This window comes from Pseudophryne corroboree, chromosome 2 (assembly GCF_028390025.1).
Source record: "Pseudophryne corroboree isolate aPseCor3 chromosome 2, aPseCor3.hap2, whole genome shotgun sequence".
In the NCBI taxonomy this organism is placed as follows: Eukaryota; Metazoa; Chordata; class Amphibia; order Anura; family Myobatrachidae; genus Pseudophryne; species Pseudophryne corroboree.
This window is the reverse complement of record NC_086445.1, coordinates 206,512,567-206,537,425: the sequence shown is the minus strand read 5'-3', so window position 1 is coordinate 206,537,425 and position 24,859 is coordinate 206,512,567. Positions and strand designations below refer to the sequence as shown.

The 24,859-nt window shown below is 47.8% G+C and overlaps 1 protein-coding gene across 1 annotated transcript in view; it reads left to right on the top strand.

Annotated features, from left to right (window-relative positions):
* TMPRSS12 (transmembrane serine protease 12) overlaps window positions 1-24,859 on the top strand; it is a 236,167-nt gene that overhangs the window by 55,051 nt on the left and 156,257 nt on the right. Inside the window, exon 2 of the mRNA XM_063952256.1 lies at window positions 17,108-17,303. Coding sequence (XP_063808326.1) covers window positions 17,108-17,303 — 196 coding nt within the window. The remainder of the gene's footprint in view (window positions 1-17,107; window positions 17,304-24,859) is intronic.

Below are 24,859 nucleotides of genomic sequence, written 5' to 3'. Positions count from 1 at the left end.
ACCCATGGAGTCGTCAGAGCGTCTACCGACACTGCCTGTGGGTCTCTCGACCTGGAACAATACCGCTAGAGCTTCTTGTTGAGGTGAGAGGCCATCATGTCGATTTGTGGATATCGCCACCAACTAGTCAAGTACCTGAACACATCCGGGTGAAGGCCCCGGGTGCAGTTCGTGTCTGCTGAGGAAGTCTGCTTCCCAGTTGTGTACTCCCGGAATGAAGACCGCTGACAATGCTATAGCATGTTTTTCTGCCCAGAGGAGAATTCTTCACACCTCTGACATTGCTGCTCTGCTTTTCTTCCACCCTGTCGGTTTATGTACGTTACTGCCGTCACATTGTCCGAATGGACCTGAATGGCCTGATCTTCAAGAAGATATGAGGCCTGCAGAAGGGCGTTGTATATGGCCCTGAGTTCCAGAATGTTGATTGGAAGGACGACTTTCTGACTCAACCATCTTCCTTGAAACTGCACCCCCTGGGTGACTGCTCCCCAACCTCTGAAGCTTGCGTCTGTGGTTAACAGAATTCTCTCGACGAGGTGAGAAGTCTGTAGCCAAAACAGAATGGAGATCCTGACTTTTGGCGACAGATGGATCCTCTGGTGCATGCGAAGATGCAATCCAGACCATTTGTCCAACAGATCGAGCTGGAAGGTTCTTGCGTAAAACTTTCGTATTGAAGCACCTCGTAAGAGGCCATTTTCCCCAGAAGACAATGCATAGATTCATCGATATCCGGGTGGGCATCAAGACATCCCGAACCATTGACTGGTTTACTAATGCCTTTTCCAACGGAAGGAACACCTTCTGTGACTCCGTGTCCAGTATCATTCCCATGAATGGAAGCCGCCGTGTCGGCTCTAGGTGAGATTTCCAAAGGTTCAAAATCCACCCGTTATTCCGGTCAGAAGATCGTCCAGGTACGGAATTATGTTCACTCCCTGTTTGTGGAGTAGAAACATCATCTCTGCCATCACCTTTGTAAATACCCTCGGGGCCGTGGAGAGATCAAATGGCAGGGCCTGGAACTGGTAGTGACAGTCCTGCAGTGCAAACCGTAGATAAGCCTGATGAGGCGGGCCAGATCGGAATGTGAAGGTACGCATACTTGATATCCAGAGACACTAGGACTTCCCCATCCTCCAGACCTGAGATCACCTCTCTCAGAGACTCCATCTTGAATTTGAAGACTCTTAAGTATGGGTTCAACGACTTGAGGTTTAGAATCGGCCTTACCGAACCATCCGCTTTCGGTACTACAAACAAGTTGGAATAGTACCCCGTGTTTTGCTAATGAGGTGGAACTGGGACAATGAGTCACTACCAGTTTTTGAATGGCGTCCTGTAAAGTTTTACTTGCCTCTTGTGAAACTGGTAGCCTGATTTGAAGAATCTGTGAGGTGGGAGCTCTTGGAACTCCAGTCTGTAGCCCTGGGAAATTAGATCTATGACCCAGGGCTCCTGGCACGAACTTGTCCAGATGTGACTGAATAATTTAAGCCGGGCTCCCACCTGCCAGTCTTCCAGGCATCGCGGTCCACCGTCATGCTGAAGGCTTTGAGGAAGCAGAGCCTGAGCTCTGTTCCTGAGAACCGGCAGTTGCTGGTTTGCGTGGTTTACCTCTTGCGCCTCTGGTAGCTGTAGAAGAACCTCTTGATTTGCCCTTAAACTTGGCTGTCCAAAAGGACTGTAAATTTGAAGCTGAGTAAGCTTTCCTGGCTGGGGGAGCTGCGGAAGGAAGATATGTAGACTTACCCGCAGTAGCTTTGGAGATCCATTTGTCTAGTTCGTCTCCAAATAAGCCCTCTCCTGTGAATGGTAGACCTTCCACACCCTTCGTGGAGTCCGCATCAGCAGTCCACTGGCGTAGCCACAAGCCCCTGCGTGCTGACACTGCCATAGCAGTGGTGCGTGCATTAAGCAAGCCTATGGTGGTCATTCCAAGTTGATCGCGCGCTAGCAGTTTTTAGCAGCCGTGCAATCGCTATGCCGCCTCCCACTGGGAGTGTATTTTAGCTTAGTGTGAACGAAAGGATCGCAGAGCGGCTACAAAGTTTTTTCTGCTGCGGGGTACACTGGGCTCCACAAGGAAAGACATAGGGGTGTAGAGTAGGATCTTGATCCGAGGCACCAACAGGGTGAAAAGCTTTGACTGTTCCCAGAATGCATAGCGCCGCCTCCTCTATAACCCCGCCTCCCTGCACAGGAGCTCAGTTTTGTAGTTGGTGCCGCAGATAGCAGGCACATAACAGAGGGGCTGCGCTGGGCAGCCCTGAGAAGAGCTTTTTAGAAGAAAAGTGAAGACTTCAAGGGCAGCAGCAGTGTGTATATGTCTTTTTTACATTCACTGCTGCAGCTCCATCTCTCCCCAGCGGCGCTGTACACTCCCGAGCCCTGGTTGCCGGGTAACTACAGCAGGAGGCTCCGGTTTTCTTCCATGGTCAGGCACACACAACGGGGGCTCTCCGGGATCGCGTGGCCATGCTTCGGGAGGTGGTGAGTGGGTCCCGCTTGCGGGACCCGTACTTTATCGCGATCCGGCGTGGTCAGTGGTAGGCGGGCCGCGCGCGCTGGCGGTGGACACTGTGGCAGTACAGGCGATCCCACTAGATCACCAGGGCATGGGTGCAGGTCAGGTTTTCTCTTAAAACCATTTTAATAGTAGCCCACAGTACCCTGTGGTTTTGCCAGCAGGGGGATAAGGCTTAGACCTGGAGCCCCTCCCCCAGCCCCAGGGCGCCATTTCCCGCAAATGTTCCCGCCCTGGATCTGCATATCTGTCTCTTCCTCACTCCCTGTCAGTGTCTGGGCGCCATTTCTCTCAGCTACACTGTTCCTGGGACTGCTTGGGCAAATCCTCCAGTGTAAAGCCGCCTGGTTGTCAGCGCTGTGACTTTACATGACACTTAAGTATTCTACCTGCCTATTAGACAGTGTTAGTTAAGAAAGAGTGCATTTAGTCAGGGTTTTCTAGTACAATTACCCTGTGATATACATCCAGTTCTTACTGTGCAGTGTTATATCTATTGACTACATAGCTATATAAGCTGGTCCAGTGCAGTATTATTGTTAGTAATAACCTCTGCATTGTACAACTGTGACTGTGCATTAGCTTGCTGAGTAGTTTCCATTCGTGTCTCTCACTGAACTTGCTATCCCTATATTCTATAACCTGAGGGGGCTTGGTGCGTCAGGTTTTATAATAATATAGGATATTCACAAGATATACTCTGATACGTATTTTTCTCTGTGATTTTAGTCACCATATCTCTCTTATATCTCTGCTAGTGCTGACTACACTGCGCAGGGGTTTGGGTAAGAGGTATTGTGCTGCTGCCAATTGTACTGTGTTACCTGATACTGCCAGTTATATCATGTCTGCTTCTGAAGGTAACGGTTCTGGGGCTGAACACACTGCCGGTGTTGCTGAAGCCACAGATCCATATGAGAATATAGCAGCTGTGGGCTCTGGTTCTGGGGGCTCCTTGCCCCCCAGTGGGACTGTGGAAACGGAGGTCCATAATGACCCACCGTGGGCTGCTTTTTCCACGCTTCTATATACGCTAGTTAATAAACTAACACCCCCTATTGGACCCCCTATGCCGGTGCAACTGTATGTGGTCCCTGCAGCTAATCCGTCGTGGGCGGACGATTTATTTGCTCAATTGAAGAAGTTGAACCAGTCCCTGACTTCTAAAAAGTCTGACCCTCGCTCGCCTAAGTCCAAGGGGTCCTCTAAGCGATCTCTTATCTCCTCACAATCCACTGCTGTCACTGACACCTCGTCTGATGAAGATGGCACTTACACTGACCCCACAGATTCTGACTCAGATACTGCTGACGGGGAGGGTAGTTCACATGTTGATGTTCCTGATCTTTTGGAGGCTATTAAATTAATTTTACAGATTACGGATGATCCCGAGCCATCCGTCCCTCCTAAGAAACCAGATAGGTTCAAGCGTCAGAAGGTGGTTAAACAAGTTTTACCTCACTCTGACCACCTAGTGGATATTCCTCAGGAACCCTGGAGAAACCCGGGTAAGAAGTTTGCGCCTCAAAAGAAGATGCTGGCTCGCTATCCCCTCGCGCCAGAGCTATCTAAAAATTGGGAAACGCCTCCTCCAGTAGACTCACACGTGGCTAGGATGGTGGTTTCCTCAGCTCTACCTGTCACTACCGTCACGTCTCTAAAAGAGCCTACAGATAAACGTGTGGAGGGTTGTCTGAAAGCGATTTATACCCTCATGGGTGCTGCACAAAGGCCCACTATTGCAGCAACAGGGGCTGCAGAGGCTATTGAAGCATGGGCCTTGGAGTTGGAAGCTGAAATCTCTTCTGACCATGCTAGACAATGCTTGTCATATATTGTCACAGCTTCTCGCTTCTCGGCTTCTGATGCCGGTATCCTAGCAGCCAAGGCCTCTACTACATCAGTCCTTGCTCGCCGGATTTTGTGGCTGAGATCCTCGTCTGTGGATCTGGACTCTAGAAAAACCCTGGAGGTACTCCCTTTCAAGGGAGATATTCTGTTTGGGGAGGACTTAAATAAGATTGTGGCTGACTTGGCTACTGCCAAAACTGCCTGTCTGCCAAGTACCGCTCCTTCTGTGTCGAAGGCTAAAGGTACTTCCTTTCGCCCCTTTCGTCCTTCAGGTAAAGCAAAAGGTCAGGCGTACAACAAGCAGGCCCGCACTTCCAAACCTGGTAAGCCAAAACCCAAAAGAGCCTGGACGGCCCGTCAGCCAGCTTCCAAGACTGATAAGCCTACCGCATGACGGGGCGGACCTCCACCTATGGGATCCCAGGGTGGGGGGCCGGCTTCTAGGGTATACCCAGGAATGGTTGACCACTTCAGATGCCTGGGTATGGGAAGTCGTCACTCGAGGTTACGCCATAGCCTTCAAAAACCGACCCCCTCATCGATTTTGCCAAACAGACGTCCCGTCGGACCAGATAAAGGCAAACTCTACATTCGGTGGTACAGACCCTCCTGGATACAGGAGTCGTAGTACAGGTGCCTCTTGCTCAGAGAGGCCGGGGGTACTATTCTCCGCTGTTTCTAGTCCCGAAACCGAATGGGTCCTCCCGGCCCATTCTCAACCTGAAGGCACTGGACAGGTTTGTGAAGGTACCCAAGTTCCATATGGAAACCCTTCGCTCTATAGTTCTGGCCTTGGAACCTGGGGACTACATGGTCTCCCTGGATATACAGGATGCTTACCTGCATATTCCTATAGCAGCGTCACATCAGCAATACCTGAGGTTCGCTATTGGCAACCTCCATTACCAGTTTCGGGCGTTACCTTTTGGTTTAACTACGGCTCCGCGAGTCTTCACCAAAGTTATGGCGGTGATGACGGTGGTACTCCGCCGTCAAGGGGTCAGGATACTGCCGTATCTGGACGACTTGTTAATCCTGGCAAATTCCCCAGAAGTACTCCTACTTCATCTGGATATGACTGTCCGGTTTCTACAAGCCCACTTGTGGCTCATCAAGTGGAAGAAATCCTCCCTGGTCCCTGCTCAGAGCATGGTGCACCTGGGAGCGCTATTGGACACTCACAACCAGAGGTTGTTCTTGTCTCAGGAGAAAGTCCTGAAGCTTCAGGACAGGATTCGTTGCTTCCTTTCTCGTCCGCAAGTGTCGATACATTCGGCGATGCAGGTGCTGGGCCTCATGGTATCAGCATTTGACGTGGTGGAGTATGCTCAATTCCATTCTCGCCCCCTCCAGAAGCTGATTCTAGCCAAGTGGGACGGCCTGCCTCACCGGATCAGGTCTCACATGATCTCATTGACTCCGGAGGTCTGTCTGACGCTGCTCTGGTGGCTCCAGGACCGACAATTGTGCAGGGGCCGTCCATTCTGGATATCCAACTGGGTCCTGTTGACGACAGATGCCAGTCTAAGAGTTTGGGGCGCAGTGCTGGAGCAACACTCCCTTCAGGGTCGGTGGATCAAGGATGAATCTCTCCTCTCGATCAACATTCTGAAATTGCGGGCGGTCTTCAATGTGTTGAACCTGGCCCAGCATTTAATTCAGAACCGTCCTGTTCAAGTACAGTCAGACAACGCCACCACAGTGGCTTACATAAATCATCAAGGTGGTACTCGAAGCCGCTTGGCAATGAAGGAAGTTTCACGGATTCTTCAATGGGTGGAACGCCATCTACTGGCAATATCGGCAATATTCATTCCGGGAGTCCTGAATTGGGAAGCAGACTTTCTCAGTTGTCAGGACGTACATGCCGGCAAGTGGGGCCTCCATCCAGAAGTGTTTCAACTCCTCGTGGAAAAGTGGGGCCTTCCAGACGTAGATCTGCTGGCGTCTCGACACAATCACAAGGTTCCGGTCTTCGGAGCAAGGACAAGGGATTCTCAAACAGCATTCGTGGATGTGCTGGCGGTGCCGTGGAGGTTTCGGCTGCCGTATGTGTTCCCTCCGGTGTCACTCCTGCCCAGGGTAATTCAAAAGTACAAGAAAAAAAAGGAAATCTGCTTCTCATAGCTCCAGCGTGGCCCAGACGGCACTGGTTCTCAGACCTGCAAGGCCTATCGTCAGAGCGTCCAATTCTACTTCCACAACGCCAAGACCTCCTCGTTCAGGGCCCCTGTGTCTACCAGGACCTAGCCCAGCTGTCTTTGACGGCGTGGCTCACGAAGCTTCCGTCTTAAGGGCTAAAGGGTTTTCTGAGGCGGTCATTCAAACTATGTTGCGGGCCCGGAAACCGGCTTCGGCTCGGATTTACTATAGGGTCTGGCATTCTTACTTTGGTGCGCATCTAACGATTATGACGCTTCCAAGTTTAGTATAGCCAAGTTGTTGGCTTTTCTTCAGCAGGGCCTGGACTTAGGCCTGTGTCTGGCCTCCCTCAAGGTTCAAATATCTGCCTTGTCGGTGTGGTTTCAGAGAAAAATTGCGACCTTACCTGATGTGCATACCTTTACTCAGGGTGTGTTGCGTATCCAACCTCCCTATGTCCCGCCTGTGGCTCCTTGGCACTTGTCGGTGGTTTTGGAGGCGCTCCAAGAGTCTCCGTTTCAACCTCTTGGTTCAGCTGACCTTAAGTGGCTTTCCCTTAAGGTGGTGTTTCTGCTGGCTATTGCTTCAGCTAGAAAAGTGTCGGATTTGGGTGCCTTGTCCTGTAGTTCCCCATATCTGATATTTCACCGTGACCGGGCGGTTCTTAGGACTCGACCCGGATATTTACCTAAGGTGGTTTCTTCGTTCCACCTTAACCAGGAGATTGTGGTTCCGGCACTTGTTTCTCCTGATCTGTCTCCCAAAGTGCGGTCTTTGGATGTGGTACAGGCTCTCCGTATCTATGTGAAGAGAACTGCTTCTATTAGGAAATCTGGTTCTCTCTTTGTGCTGTTTGGATTTCACAAACGGGGCTGGCCAGCTCACAAGCAAACTTTGGTCAGATGGATTAGAATGGTGATTGCACATGCTTATGTGAGGGCTGGTCTCTCAGCTCCTGCTCACATTACGGCCCATTCTACTCGGTCTGTTGGACCTTCTTGGGCGGCCCGCCGTGGTGCGACTCTTGAACAATTGTGCAAGGCGGCTACGTGGTCCTCCGTGAACACGTTCATAAGGTTCTATGCCTTCGATACTGCCGCTTCCCAGGATGCTTCCTTTGGACGCCGGGTTCTTGTGCCCACTACAGTGCGTCCCCTCCCATAAGGAACTGCTTTAGGACATCCCCTATGTCTTTAATTGTGGAGCCCAGTGTACCCCGCAGCAGAAAACGAGTTTTATGGTAAGAACTTACCTTTGTTAAAACTCTTTCTGCGAGGTACACTGGGCTCCACAAGACGCCCACCCTGACGCACTTAGCTTCTTTGGGTTGGTGTGGCATTAGCAGCTGACACTTCTCCTGTCGTGAGAGTGTGGTGTATGTGGCTACTAACCGTTGTCGTCTCTTTTCCTGCTACTGCATTGGGCTGGTTAACTAAAAACGGAGTTCCTGTGCAGGGAGGCGGGGTTATAGAGGAGGCGGCGCTATGCATTCTGGGAACAGGCAAAGCTTTTCAGCCTGTTGGTGCCTCGGATCAAGATCCTACTCTACACCCCTATGTCTTTCCTCGCAGAAAGAGTTTTAACAAAAGTAAGTTCTTACCATAAAACTCGTTTTTGTGCAGTTTTAGAGTAGCTCAAAACCTACTCAGCGCTTGCGATCATTGTAGACTGTTCAGTTCCTGTTTTGACGTCACAAACCCGCCCAGCGTTCACCCAACCACGCCTGCGTTTATCCTGGCACGCCTGCGTTTTTTCGAACACTCCCAGAAAACGGTCAGTTGACACCCAGGAACGCCCATTTCATGTCAATCACTCTGCGGCTACCAGTGCGACTGAAATGCATTGCTAGACCCTGTGTGAAACTACATAGTTCGTTGTACTTGTACGTCGCATGTGCGCATTGCGCCGCATACGCATGCGCAGAAGTGCCATTTTTTTGCCTCATCACTGCACAGCGAACGAATGCAGCTAGCGAACAACTCGGAATGACCACCAATGTCCTTTATGGCTTCCACCATGAAGTTCGCAGAGTCCTGTATATATTGCAGGAGTAAAACAATGTCCCCCCTAGGTAAGGAATCTAACCCCTCAATTAGGTTACCTGACCATTTAGCAATGGCTTTTGTAATCCACGCACATGCAATAGTGGGTCTCTGGGCCACCTCAGCAGCTGTGTACAAGGGTTTGAGTGTAGTCTCAATGTTACGATTAGCCACATCTTTTAGGGAGACTGCACCAGGGACAGGCAATACTATTTTCCGTGACAGCCTGGACACTGATGCATCCACCATCAGTGGATGTTCCCATTTTTTTCCTATCATCAGGAGGAAAAGGAAAAGATGAAGGGATTTGAAATTTCCTATCAGGAATAACCCATTGTTTTTCAAATGGGATGCGGTCAAGATCCCGCCGGACGGAATACCGACACCGGGATCCCGACCGGCACAATCCTGGCATATTCTCCCTCTGTGGGTGTCCATGACACCCATAGAGGGAGAATAAATTAGTGTGCCGAGCATAGCGAGGCACCGTGCCCGCAGCGTGGCGAGCGCAGCGAGCCCGCAAGGGGCTGCGTTGCACTCGCTCCCCTGTCAGGATTGTGGCGGCGGGGATCCCGGTGTTGGTATTCCAACCGCCGGGATCCTGTCCGGCGGGATCTCGTACTGATCCTTTTCAAACAGGGTATTCAATTCCTCTGACACAGGAAAAGTGACTGAGGACTTATTTTTTACATTAAAATAAGATTCCTCACACTCCTCTGTCATCTTATCAGGAATTTACAGGACATCTCTGATAGTTTCTATAAGAGCTGGTATTCCCTGTGATAGAGCAGCATCTTCCCCCTTCTGTATCCACCTCCCCCTCCTCCATGTCTGACCTTTTAGCGTCAGAGTCAGACTGCAGGACATGGGCCAGAGTTTGCTTTTGTGGACAAATGGTAGGGGACTGAGACGCTGGTTTGGGGACTAAGGGGTATATTCAATTGAAGTCGGATCCATTCCGACATTCATTTGTCGGAATGGATCCGACTTGGGCTATTCAATGTCATCTCAATTCGACTTAAAAAGTCGAATTGAGATGCAGGAGCTAGACGGGGGAGAGCAGCGCTACAGCAGCGGCTGTATAGCCACTGCTGTAGCGCTGCTCTCCCCAGTCTGCCCGTGGCTCTCCCCTGTCTCTCTGCCTCACACATCCCTCCGCTCCCCATCCCCGCATCAAAGCCGCCGCTCACTGCAGCATCCACCCGGCTCCAGCAAGCGAGGTCTCGCTTGCTGGAGCAGGGTGGACGCTGCTGTGAGCAGCAGCTGTGACATTCTTCAGCACTGCTCTCCCCCGTCTGGCTGCTCGTGGCTCTCCCCGTCTGGCTGCCCGTGGCTTTCCCCCATCTTCCCGCGACTCTCCCCCTCTCCTCCACAGTCCCTCATCTCAATCCGACATTTTTTTATGTCGGACTGAGATGGTTGGATACGGGGCCAAATCCTGTTGAATTTGGCCCTGTTTCCCTCAAAAGTACGTGAATCGGCAGCTATACCGCCGATTCGCGTACTATTCGACAAGTTGAATTCCCAGACTTGGGGCAGGGATTGAATAGGTCAAATGACGATTCGACCTTAAAAAGTTGAAAACTGACGTCTTTTCAACAGACGGCAGCTTTCGACCCTAATTGAATATACCCCTAAGTCTCTCTTGCGTCGCTTTCTCATTGCGGGACAATTGTTTAGAAATATTGGAAATGATTTCTTTAAATGTAATCCAGCCACGCTGGTTCAGGCCCGCTAGCCTGAGAAGGTGCACTACACTGAGGGGGTAATTCCAAGTTGATCGCAGCAGGAATTTAGTTAGCAATTGGGCAAAACCATGTGCACTGCAGGGGAGACAGATATAACATGTGCAGAGAGAGTTAGATTTGGGTGTGGTGTGTTCAATCTGCAATCTAATTTGCAGTGTAAAAATAAAGCAGCCAGTATTTACCCTGCACAGAAATAAAATAACCCACCCAAATCTAACTCTCTCTGCAAATGTTACATCTGCCTCCCCTGCAGTGCACATGGTTTTGCCCAATTGCTAACTAAATTCCTGCTGCGATCAACTTGGAATTACCCCCTTAGTACATAGTAGTGAGCTTCCTGGGGAAGAGGAACACTCCACCATACATGAAACACACTCTTTGCCTGACATAATGTAATGTGACAGCACACACACACAAGAAAGGTTAAAAGCACAATTAACCCACAAAGAGCCCTTCCAGGGAGACGCAGAGTATTTTGGAGCTAGCGCCCAGTGCCCTTATCGCTAATGCCAAGCTTAGCAGGGTCGCAGACCAAGTACCCAGAATGGGGACTTAGTACACTAATATCGGTCCCCCCCTGCTATGACCTCCTGGTACCGCTGAGGTAATCTGGAGTCACACCGGAGGAGCTGCGCGTCCCTGTCAGTCAGCGTCTGTGTCCACTGCAGAGGGAAAATGGCGCTGGGGAGCTGCTGGATCCTCTTATAATGAAGCCCCGCCCCTTCAATGACGCGCGGTCTTCCTGCTTTTTTTGTACTGGCTGAGGACATTTTTGTGCTTAAATGGAGCAGAACTGTTTTAAGGCTGTTTGCCAGTTTGGGTACAGTGTACTGAGACACAGTTGTGTACTGTGTCTGGAGACGCAATCCGCCTCGGTTAGAATTTGTGCGTCTCCATACCCTTGTGCCGCCAAAATGGCTGGAGACCCGCTAGCCGGGACGCCGGTTTAGTACTCACCGCTCTTTCTTCTGGCTCTGTTGGGGGTGGCGGCGTGCTGTGGGAATGTACGCTCGCCGTGGTGGGGCTTGCAAATAGTTCCCTCAGGAGCTAGTGTTTTGTCGGCGGGGAACGGGACCATTAACCTTTTGGGAGGTTGGACCGTTCTTCCCCCCCCTAAGTCCCACGAACAGAAAAATAAATGCAGAAAACTCTTCAGGAGCTTCCATAAGCGTGACCGGCTCCTCCGGGCACATTTTCTAAACTGAGTCTGGTAGGGGCATAGAGGGAGGAGCCAGCCCACACTATCAAGCTCTTAAAGTGCCCATTGCTCCTAGTGGATCCGTCTATACCCCATGGTACAAAATGGAACCCCAGTATCCTCTAGGACGCAAGAAAAATATTTACCATAGTGCTGACTAATGGCATTGTTCTTACTGCTATAGGTTTCTTTTTGTTATAAGCATCGCTCACCCGGCCCCCTTCACCTGTGTGCTGCTAACGTCCCGGCGCGCTCCCGAATCCACCAACCTCCTCCTCTCCCAGCAATAAAGCCAGCTGGCCTTTCGGCTGCAGGGAGGAGGAGGAGCCCGGGATTCCCTGCAAACGTCCCCTTCCGGTGCTAGGGGGTGGAGGAGACCAGCACACACCCTCTCACCCTGCAGCGCAGGCTATGCAGGGGGCAGCTCTATTCGCATTACAATACTAATCGCATATGTTAGTACATATATGATTAGTATCAATGCGAATTGCTGCAGAATGTATTCCGCCTTCTTATTACAGCCCGCCCTCCAAGCTTTGATAAATACCCCCCTTAGGACCTAGCTGCCTTTTGCAGTACAAATACTGTAATTACATGGTTCAGGCTGAGTCTCCCATATCCAGAATGCTTGGGACCAGCAGTATTTTGGATATCAGATTTTTCCATATTGTAGAATATTTGCAAACCATAATGAGATATCTTGAGGATGGGACCCGAGTCTAAACACAAAATACATTTATGTTTCATATACACCTTATCACCGTTCACCAGCGTTCAATCGAAGTGAAAAAGAAGGAACACAGAAGCACAACAATCAAACAAAACCAAAAAAAACTGAAGAACTAATAACAAATGTGAGTCACTTACTCCTCAGATCACTTACCTCCTGATTGTTGCATCTGATTAAATAGCACGGAAATACCTTACTTGGACATTTCAAAAACCGTCCATTTCACCTACAAATGCTTGTATCTGCATTGTAATTTTGTTTTTTAAGCACAGCTGCACCAATGCAATTTAACCTGCAAACACTTAAAAAAATTTAAACATAATTACCATTGCTTCTTAAACCTCTCACAATCCTTTCATTTCTTACACTCCAAATACATTTCTGCAACCACTTTATCTACGCTTTTGACTCTTTTCATACTAAATCTACACCCCTTGAGCCTACACTGCTTTTCTCACCTGCATTTCAGCAAATCTTCTGCTTGGATTCACTTGCAGTCTCCTCTCCTACTTCCACTTTCCCTCAACCTATTTACCTACTTAACACTATGTCAAGGCTTTCCTATACTCCCCACATCACTCAGTGTCTACCTAATAATGTATCTTTATCCTTCCCCCCTAGTCTCCTACACCTCCTCCTCTCTACCCTCCTCTGTCTCCCCTCCATCCCTCTGTTTCCTACCCCCACCTTTCCTGTTACCCCACTTTCATTCACCTCTGCCCCATGGTCCTGCTACCCCACAACTCAGCCCTGCTCCCTCTCTCCCTTCCCTGTCACCTGCCCACACCCCCATCCACATCACACTGACCTCCCTCCCTGCCCACCTCCTGCAGTTTCCCCTCCTAGCTCAGGCACCCGTACCATCACTACTCTCTCATCATCCCTGCCCTCAAAGTTAATCCCACCTCATCGCTACAGCAACCCTGAAAATCTCATTCACATCTCTCCCACAAACTCATACCCCCTATCCTGTGCACTCTGGAATGCCAGATCTGTTTGTAACAAACTGGTCCCCACTCATGACCTTTTCATTTCCAACTCCCTACACCTACTAGCCATTACTGAAACTTGGATTACACCCTCTGACACTACTTCTGCTGCTGCTCTCTCTGCTGGGGGCCTCACATTCACACACACACCCCGACCTGGGGGTCGCCATGGGGGTGGTGTTGGGGTCCTTTTACCTTCTAGTTACTCCTACCAACTCATACCACCAGAACCATCCCTTATATTCTCTACATTTGAGGTCCACGCCATACGCCTCTTCCAACCAGTCCATCTTAGAGTAGCTGTCATTTACCGCCCCCCTGGCACTGCTTCCAAATTCATCGACAACTTTGCTTCCTGGCTTCCTCACTTCCTCTCTTCTGACATTCCCACCATTATTCTAGGCGATTTCAACATCCCTATTGACATCCCCACACAATCCCCTGCCTCTAAACTCCTTAACCTCACCTCTTCACTTGGTCTCTCCCAGTGGACCTCCTCACCCTCCCATGTGAATGGGAGCTCACTGGATCTGGTCTTCACTCACCGCTGTGATATTTCTGATTTTTCCAACTCCCCATTTCCCCTCTCTGACCACCACCTGCTCTCCTTTAACCTATCTCTCTCGACTTCCCCATTTCTACCTCCTAAGGCTACCATCACTAAGCGTAACATTGAAGCTATTGACACCACATTCCTTTCCTCCCTGTTTGACTCACTTCTCTCTCCTATTCTCTCTCTCTCTCATGCCCTGAACAAGCCACTTCCACATACAATGCTTCCCTTACTTCTGCTCTTGACTCTGTTGCTCCACCAACCACTATTCACCCTCGCAAATTAACACCTCAACCCTGGCACACCAAATGCACCAGATATCTGCAAAAATGCTCACGTACTGCTGAGCGACACTGGAGGAAATCACGCTCTAAGGCAGACTTCCTCCATTTCAAACTTATGCTTTCATCCTTCAGTGCTGCCCTTTCTCTTGCTAAACAGTCATACTTCAAGAACCTCATCTCCTCCCAGTCTTCCAACCCCCGGCGCCTCTTTGCCACTCTCAACTCACTCCTCTGCCCACCTCCACCTCGTCTCCCTTCCTCACTCTCTGCTCTTGACTTTGCCACTTACTTCACATCCAAAATTGACTCCATACGTCAGGACATCACATCACACCAGACCATCAGTAACCAGCCTTCTCCCATCCCTTACCAACCCTCCCCATCCCTCGCACCAACTCTGTCATCTTTCTCCCATGCATCTGGAGAGGAAGTCATGGCCCTCATTCGTTCCTGTCCCCTCACCACCTCTCCACTTGACCCTATCCCCTCCCGCCTCCTCCGCTACCTCTCTTCTTCTGCTTGTTCCCATCTTTCCCACCTTCTCAATCTCTCCCTATCATCAGGCACTGTCCCCTCTGCCTTCAAGCATGCACTCATCTCTCCTATTCTTAAAAAACCTACCCTTGATCCAAACACTCTCTCCAACTACCGACCCATCTCTCTCCTCCCTTTTGCCTACAAACTCCTTGAGCGTATTGTCTACAACCGCCTTACTTTCTTTCTTTCCTCACACTCACTGCTTGACCCATTCCAATCTGGCTTCCGTCCTCTCCACTCCACTGAAACTGCCCTTACAAAAGTATGCAATGACCTCCATGCTGCTAAATCTAAGGGACACTACTCTCTACTTATTCTACTTGATCTCTCTGCTGCTTTTGACACTGTGGACCATCCTCTCCTACTGCAAATCCTTCACTCCATTGGTCTGCGTGACACTGCCCTCTCTTGGTTGTCGTCCTACCTTTCTAACCGTTCATTCTCTGTCTCCTCTCATGACTCCACCTCCCCCTCACTTCCACTAACTGTAGTGGTACCCCAAGGTTCTGTCCTTGGTCCTCTTCTCTTCTCTCTCTATACGTCCTCACTAGGTAAGCTCATTAGTTCTTTTGGTTTCCAATATCATCTTTATGCTGATGACACTCAAATCTATCTTTCCTCTCCAGACCTCTCCCCTACTCTCCTCACTCGTATCTCCAACTGTTTCTCTGCTATCTCTTCCTGGATGTCCCAGCGCTTTCTTAAACTTAACATGTCTAAGACCGAGCTGATCATCTTCCCTCCCTCCCGCATAACCTCACCTCCTACAATCTCATTATCTATTGATGGCACTACTATCTCCTCTACCCCCCAAGTGCGCTGTCTTGGAGTAATCCTTGACTTCTCCCTCTCCTTCAAACCTCACATTCAGCACCTCTCACAAACCTGCCGTTTTCATCTAAAAAATATTTCCAGGATCAGACCCTTTCTGACCCAGGATGCTACTAAGACTCTTATCCACTCACTAGTCATCTCCAGACTGGACTACTGTAATCTCCTCCTGACTGGCATTCCTGACAAATACCTCTCTCCACTCCAATCTATCCTCAATGCTGCTGCCCGGCTCATTTTCCTCACCAAACGCACTACGTCCACCTCTCCTCTCTTACTAGACCTTCACTGGCTCCCCTTCCCTTTCAGAATCCATTTCAAGCTTCTCACACTTGCTTACAAAGCCCTCACCCACTCCTCTCCCATCTACATCTCTGATCTTATCTCGCTTTACACTCCCACCCGTCCTCTTCGCTCTGCTAATGCTCGCCGACTCTCCTGCCTACGGATTACTTCCTCCCACTCCTACCTCCAAGATTTTTCACGCGCTGCACCACTTCTCTGGAATTCCCTACCTCTCCCCCTCAGACTCTCCACCTCTCTACAAAACTTCAAACGGGCTCTCAAGACCCACTTCTACACCAAACCCAGCCAAATCTCATCCTAAACCTCTGTTCCACGCTCTCTATGTACCCCATCTGTCTCACCCCTGTCTGTCTACCCCTCCCCGTTAGAATGTAAGCTCTCACGAGCAGGGCCCTCTTCCCTCATGTGCTTACCCTTTTCTTACTTTAATAATCTTCAACTGCACCAAATCCAGCAGTCTTCTGCCACCTGATACTTATTCCAGTGTCATCTGCTGATGTAGCTATGTTTATTTACCCTGTACTTGTCCTATATTGTCGTCAACTGTAAGTTGCTGTTTTCTTGTTTGATTATTTGTTTATGTACTCTGTAATTGGGCGCTGCGGAACCCTTGTGGCGCCATATAAATAAAGGATAATAATAATAATAAATATACATAGACCAGTGGTTCTCAAACTGTGTGCCGTAGCACCCTGGGGTGCCTCAGGAAACTTGCAGGGGTGCCTTGGATTGGTGGTCCAGAACAAATGAAAAAATTTTATGGCCAAGTAATAGTCAAAACCATTGCTGGTGGCTGCCAATCATAAAATATGTGGACAAACAGTACCAAATCTTGTTCCTTGCCACATAACTGAACCTAAGGATGACAACTAAAATCAATTTACTTCATTTAATATTTTTTTCTAAATTTCCCAATAAGAAACTTTTGGCCTAGTGAAAACAATTCTGATACTTAAAGGCGCCGTGATTCAGAAAAGTTTGGGCCGACTGACATAGAGTGAAGGTCATTTTTTAAGACAAAAGTTTTAAAAATTTTAATTGGCCTTAAACAAAGGTACAATATAAAGGGTAAGCACAGTACCCAAACAAAAAATTGTACAAACAGAAAAAGATTAATAAACCCATAGAACTATAGAGTTGTTGGCCCAAAGCCTATACAATATTTTTAATAATGTCCTGCATTAAACAAAGTTTGGGTACATTGAACTATCAGAAAGCAAAGGTGTCACTATCTCAGTTGTGCAAAAAAAAATATCTGTATTTCAGAATATTCTGTATTTCGGGACTATGGATATAGGAGACTGAACCTGTATAGTTATTATAGTCTGCTCATACTCTGATGCTATTTTTTTTTCTAATTTTTCAGTTTGTGGACAACGTCCACTGGTAGATACATTTGGATCCCGTATTATTGGTGGTCATGATGCACTTCCAGGAGCTTGGCCATGGCAAGCCAGCTTGCAATATTTCAGTTCCGATTATAGCTATAGACACTTGTGTGGGGGATCACTTATTCACAACACATGGGTAATTACTGCTGCCCACTGCGTCGTGAAAAAGAGGTATGTATTATAGAAATTAAAGAAATATTCACATTATTGAGGTTAAACAACAGTATGACATTTTATATGCTTGTGTCCCTGTTCAGTTGTATGAACCGAAGCAGCTAGCTATTGTTACATATGGGGGCTAATTCTGAGTCACACACTTCTGTGGTCACTGTAGCGTCTTTGCCATAGTCACATCTTTGACTTTATGATAATGCTGGTATCAGGCCTTGCCTAGTGTACATCAATGTGTCTCAAAGTGCAAGGAATGGGACGCCCACTTTGTGCCTCTTTAGTGGCTACAATCCGACACACCATTGAAGCATGTACCTTCCCCATGCTAGGTGCAGAATCTCTGTCAGAGACTCAGAGTATGGAGTCCAGTGTAAGCAATTAAGTGCCTGAGTTCACAACCAGTTATGACACACTCCCATAACACGCCCTTAAAACAGTGGATATCCATGCATCTGAATAGCCACCTCCCAGCCACCGCCCAACAAATTTCCAGTATATTTTGCACAACGTGCGTCTCAGTTGCTACTGTGACTCTGGGACGCATGCGCTGTGCAATTTTTTTGCTACTTAGGCGCTTGCGCAGTTGAAGAACATCAGCCATTTGTGTGGCTATCGGATTTGAGTCTGATACAGCTCATGATAAGAGTGTATTTATATATTGTATAAACAGCTGTGAAAGACTTCCACTGAATGAAACACAATAAAGGCCAGGCACTATACAGATGTTAAAGTTAACCCATGACATACTAGAAGCAGTGATCTGAATACAGAAATTGTGCAAGTACAAAAAACATGAGAAAAATACACTGCCGAATCAGGGAAGGAGAGTGGGAGGAGCTTCAGCCCCTTGCATGGACTGATAGGACGAGGCTCCTTCTGTGCCTGCATATATGTATATACACTGCTCAAAAAAATAAAGGGAACACTAAAATAACACATCCTAGATCTGAATTAATGAAATATTCTTATTAAATACTTTGTTCTTTACATAGTTGAATGTGCTGACAACAAAATCACACAAAAATTATCAATGGAAATCAAATTTATTAACCCATGGAGGTCTGGATTTGGAGTCACCCTCAAAATTAAAGTGGAAAAACACACTACAGGCTGATCCAACTTTGATGTAATGTCCTTAAAACAAGTCAAAATGAGGCTCAGTAGTGTGTGTGGCCTCCACGTGCCTGTATGAACTCCCTACAACGCCTGGGCATGCTCCTGATGAGGTGGCGGATGGTCTCCTGAGGGATCTCCTCCCAGACCTGGACTAAAGCATCCACCAACTCCTGGACAGTCTGTGGTGCAACGTAGCATTGGTGGATGGAGCGAGACATGATGTCCCAGATGTGCTCAATTGGATTCAGGTCTGGGGAACGGGCGGGCCAGTCCATAGCATCAATGCCTTCGTCTTGCAGGAACTGTTGACACACTCCAGCCACATGAGGTCTAGCATTGTCTTGCATTAGGAGGAACCCAGGGCCAACCGCACCAGCATATGGTCTCACAAGGGGTCTGAGGATCTCATCTCGGTACCTAATGGCAGTCAGGCTACCTCTGGCGAGCACATGGAGGGCTGTGCGGCCCCCCAAAGAAATGCCACCCCACACCATTACTGACCCACTGCCAAACCGGTCATGCTGGAGGATGTTGCAGGCAGCAGAACGTTCTCCTTGGCATCTCCAGACTCTGTCACGTCTCACATGTGCTCAATGAGAACCTGCTTTCATCTGTGAAGAGCACAGGGCGCCAGTGGCGAATTTGCCAATCTTGGTGTTCTCTGGCAAATGCCAAACGTCCTGCACGGTGTTGGGCTGTAAGCACAACCCCCACCTGTGGACGTCAGGCCCTCATACCACCCTCATGGAGTCTGTTTCTGATCGTTTGAGTAGAACAATGCACATTTGTGGCTTGCTAGAGGTCATTTTGCAGGGCTCTGGCAGTGCTCCTCCTGTTCCTCCTTGCACAAAGGTGGACATAGCGGTCCTGCTGCTGGGTTGTTGCCCTCCTACGGCCTCCTCCACGTCTCCTGATGTACTGGCCTGTCGCCTGGTAGCGCCTCCATGCTCTGGACACTACGCTGACAGACACAGCAAACCTTCTTGCCACAGCTCGCATTGATGTGCCATCCTGGATGAGCTGCACTACCTGAGCTAGTTGTGTGGGTTGTAGGGAAGTCATACAGGCACGTGGAGGCCACACACACTACTGAGCCTCATTTTGACTTGTTTTAAGGACATTACATCAAAGTTGGATCAGCCTGTAGTGTGTTTTTCCACTTTAATTTTGAGGGTGACTCCAAATCTAGACCTCCATGGGTTAATAAATTTGATTTCCATTGATAATTTTTGTGTGATTTTGTTGTCAGCACATTCAACTATGTAAAGAACAAAGTATTTAATAAGAATATTTCATTCATTCAGATCTAGGATATGTTATTTTAGTGTTCCCTTTATTTTTTTGAGCAGTGTATATGGTGTGGTGCCTCTGGACTGGCTGAGCTGGATGGCTTAAGTGTGGCATACCTTTACATTTTATTAACACTTTTCACACACTAATTTCTTTAACACTATTTCTCCATTTTAATTACATCTAATTTTTCTATCACCTTCTTTATAGCTTCGGCTTCCTAACACTAATTTATTAACACTATAGTTTTTTCACTGGTATGCTGCCCTGGGCATTCTGGCTTATGCTGGTGTTTTGGGGTGCCAAACCCTGCACCTAGATATAGCGCTAGGGACCCCAAATATACAGAGATGCCTTGATGCGGCTTTGGGGCTTATTCATACATTTGCGCAAATATATGTAACCGAGATCTCTGAATTCTAATATTGTGTGGGATTTACATCTGGTTACTGTTATCATTCAGTGTGCTGGGAGAAACAAAATGCCTTTTTTTCTCATATATATATATTTCTGCTGCGAGATACACTGGGCTCCACAAGGTTTGGACAATGGGGTGTAGAGTAGGATCTTGATCCGAGGCACCAACAGGCTCAAAGCTTTGACTGTTCCCAGAATGCACAGCGCCGCCTCCTCTATAACCCCGCCTCCCTGCACAGGAGCTCAGTTTTGTAAGTTGGTGCTGCACTAAGCAGGCACTGAACAGAGGGGCTGCTCCAGGCAGCCCTAAGAAAAGCTTTTTATGAGGTAAAAAGTGAAGACTTCAAGGGCAGCAGCGGTGGTAAATGTCTTGTGACATTCACTGCTGCAGCTCCAGCTCTCCCCAGCGGCGCTGTACACTCCCGAGCCCTGGTTGCCGGGTACCTACAGCGGAGGCTCTGGTCTTCTTCACGTTAGACACACACGTGGCCGCGCTTCGGGAGGTGGTAAGTGGGTCCCGCTTGCGGTCAGTGGGAGGCGGGCCACGTGCGCTGGCGGTGGACACTGTGGATACAGGCAATCCCACTAGATCACCAAGGTATGGGTGCAGGTCAGGTTTTCTCTCTAAACTAATTCTTATATCGCCCACAGTACCCGGTGGTTTTGCCAGCAGAGGGGATAAGGCTTAGACCTGAAGCCCCTCTCCCAGCCCCAGGGCGCCAGTTCTAGCAAGTGTTCCCGCCCTGGAGCTGTATATCTGTCTTTTCCTCACTCCCTGTCAGTGTCTGCGGCGCCATTATCCCTCAGCTCACTGTTCCTGGGACTGCTTGGGCAAATCCACCTATGTAAAGCCGCCTGGTTGTCAGTGCTGTGACTTTACATGACACTTAAGTATTCTACCTGCCTTTTTTAGTCAGTGTTAGTAAGAAAGAGTGCATTTAGTCAGGGTTTTCTAGTACAATTACCCTGTGATATACATCCAGTTCTTACTGTGTACTGTTATATCATTTGTTATATAGCTGTGTAAGCTAGTCCAGTGCAGTATTATTGTCAGTAATAACCTCTGCATTGTACAAACTGTGACTATCTGTGTGTGCATTTGATAGCTGAGTGGTGTCCATTTCGTGTCTTTCACTCAACCTGCTATCCCTATATTCTATAACCTGAGGGGGCTTGGTGCGTCAGGTTTTATCTAATATAGGATTTTCACAAAGATATACTGTATTACGTATTTTTCTCTGTGATTTAGTCACCATATCTCTCCTTTATCTCTGCTAGTGCTGACTACACTGCGCAGGGGTTTGGGTTTAGAGATATAGTGCTGCTGATAATTGTACTGTGTTACCTCATACTGCAAGTTATATCATGTCTGCTTCTGATGGTAACGGTTCTGGTACTGAACACACTGCCGGTGTTGCTGAAGCCACAGACCCATATGAGGAGAATATAGCAGCTGTGGGCTCTGGTTCTGGGGGCTCCTTGCCCCCCAGTGGGACTGTGGCAACGGAGGCACATACTGACCCACCGTGGGTCGCTTTTTCCACGCTTCTGCATACGCTAGTTCATAAACTAACACCCCCTATGGGACCCCAATGCCGGTACTACATTATGTGGTCCCTGCAGCTAACCCGCCGTGGGCGGACGATTTATCTGCTCAATTAAAGAAGTTGAACCATTCCCTGACTTCTAAAAAGTCTGACCATCGCTCGCCTAAGTCCAAGGGGTCCTCTAAGCGAGCGCTTGTCTCCTCACAATCCACTACTGTCACTGACACCTCGTCTGATGAAGACGGCACGTATACTGACCCCACAGGTTCTGACTCAGATACGGCTGATGGGGAGGGTAGTTCACACGTGGATGTTCCTGATCTTTTGGAGGCTATTAAGTTAATTGTGCAGATTACGGATGATCCCGAGCCATCCGTTCCTCCTAAGAAACCAGATAGGTTCAAGCGTCAGAAGGTGGTTAAACAAGTTTTACCTCACTCTGACCACCTAGTGGATATACGTCATGAACCCTGGGAAAACCCGGGTACGAAGTTTGTGCCTCACAAGAAGATGCTGGCTCGCTATCCCCTCGCGCCAGAGCTGTCTAAGAATTGGGAAACGCCTCCTCCAGTGGACTCACATGTGGCGATGATGGTGGTTTCCTCAGCTCTGCCTGTCTCTATCGTCACGTCTCTAAAAGAGCCTACGAATAAGCGTGTGGAGGGTTGTCTGAAAGCGATTTACACCCTCACGGGTGCTGCACAAAGGCCCACTATTGCAGATACATGGGCTGCCGAGGATATTGAAGCGTGGGCCTTGGAGTTAGATACTGAAATCTCCTCTGACCATGCTAGACAATGCTTGTCATATATTGTCACAGCTTCTCGCTATATTAAAGAGGTGGCTTCGGATGCCGGTATCCTAGCAGCCAAGGCCTCTACTACGTCAGTCCTGGCTCGCCGGATATTGTGGCTGAGATCCTGGTCTGTGGATCTGGACTCTAGGAAAACCCTGGAGGTACTCCATTTCAAGGGAGATATTCTGTTTGGGGAGGACTTAAATAAGATAGTGGCTGACTTGGCTACTGCCAAAACTGCCTGTCTACCAAATACCGCTCCTTCTGTGTCGAAGGTTAAAGGTACGTCCTTTCGCCCCTTTCGCCCTTCAGGTAAAGCAAAAGGTCAGGCGTACCACAAGCAGGCCCGCACTTCCAAACCTGGTAAGCCAAAGCCCAAAAGAGCCTGGGCTGCCCGTCAGCCAGCTTCCAAGACTGATAAGCCTGCCGCATGATGGGGCGGGCCTCCCCCTGAGGGATCCCAGGGTGGGGGGCCGGCTTCTAGGGTATACCCAGGAATGGTTGAAGACCACTTCAGATGCCTGGGTACGGGAAGTTGTCACTCGAGGTTACGCCATAGCCTTCAAAAACCGACCCCCTCATCGATTTTGCCAGACAGACGTCAGTAGATAAAGACCACCTTTCTGTCAAGGTGACAGGTACCACACCCCCTTTCTCCTGGCTAACGCCCCCTTTAATATTAAATTATAGTGTTTGATATCGCTTTTATATCAAATTTAATATAAAATTTATAGAGCTCGATATTAAACTGTAATAAAAGATAATTGCTTTGAATAGAACGTCACATATGACAAAAAAAAAAAGATATATTTTAAAGTAACACCAAATGTTCTCACATTCAAGCAGCTGAAACTTCATGCCATGTCACATATGGTACTATTTAAAAATCATACCATGTCACACATGGTACTGATTTAAAAAGCGTATTGATTTCAATGACCATATAACAAAAGCATCTGGTTATTATTAATGTAAACATGCAAAATAACAAACACAGTTTCAAAATGACCATATAACAAAAGCATCTGGTTATTATTAATGTAAACATGCAAAATAACAAACACAGTTTCAAAAGTTTTTCAAGCCCATGTGGAATATTTAATAGCAATACTACATAGCCTTTTTCTTTTTTATTATGAATTAAAGAGCATTTAGAAAATTCTAATTTATATTATACAACAGTGCTGGGACATGTTCAGACATGATTCATATATGCATACATATATATGTGCAAAACAAGCTGTACTTAAGACATTTTCGCACGTTATTTTTTACAAACCGTTGACCACAATGAGCCATGAGGCACTACATGCCTCTGTGGCATAACTAGTTAACAAATTGATAGGCGAGTATTAGAATTCTGCCTTTCCGTTATCTAGGAACTAATGACCTCAATGAGCCATGAGGCACTACATGCCTCTGTGGCATAACTAGTTAACAAATTGTTGGGCCGAATATTAGTTTCTGTTGATAACGATTAAAACACAATTATTATACAACAGTGCTGGAACATGTTCAGACACGATTCATATATGCATACATATATATGTGCAAAACTAGCTGTACTTACACATTCTCGCACATAATTTTTGCAGACGGTTGACCACAATGATCCATGAGGCACTACATGCCTCTGTGGCATAACTAGTTAACAAATTATTGGGCGAATTGGAAATGATCTAGGAACTAATGATCACAATGAGCCATGAGGCACTACATGCCTCTGTGGCATAACTAGTTAACAATTTAATGGGTGAATATTAGAATTCTGCCTTTCCATTATCTAGGAACTAATGACCTCAATGAGCCATGAGGCACTACATGCATCTGTGGCATAACTAGTTAACAAATTGATGGGCCGAATATTAGTTACTGTTTATTACAATTAAAACATATCATTTAGAGGGTTTATCTGCTGTAACCTTTTGGTAAATTGGGTTGAACAGGGTTATCCATGCTTAGTGAATACATACCAAAATGCATAGACAATGAGGCAAAACTGTTGCAGGGCATACTGGTATGTGTAGTTCAACAACAGCCGGAGGTCTGATGGTTCCCCACCCCATGTTTTAAAGTTATTTCAATGTATATAGCCAGACACGCTGTGTATACACATACATTGTGTATATATATACCTTGAATTGACTTACCTTAAGCTTTAATGCTGAAAAATCACAAATGACATATTTAAAATAAGGTAATGTGCAGACATGTTTCCTATATGTATACATATATATGTACAAAACAAGTTGAACTGTAATGTGCAGACATGTTTCCTATATGTATACATATATATGTACAAAACAAGTTGAACTTTTTTACATTCTCACGCATAAAATCACAAATGACATGTTTAAAATTAGATCATGTTCAGACATGTGTCCTATATG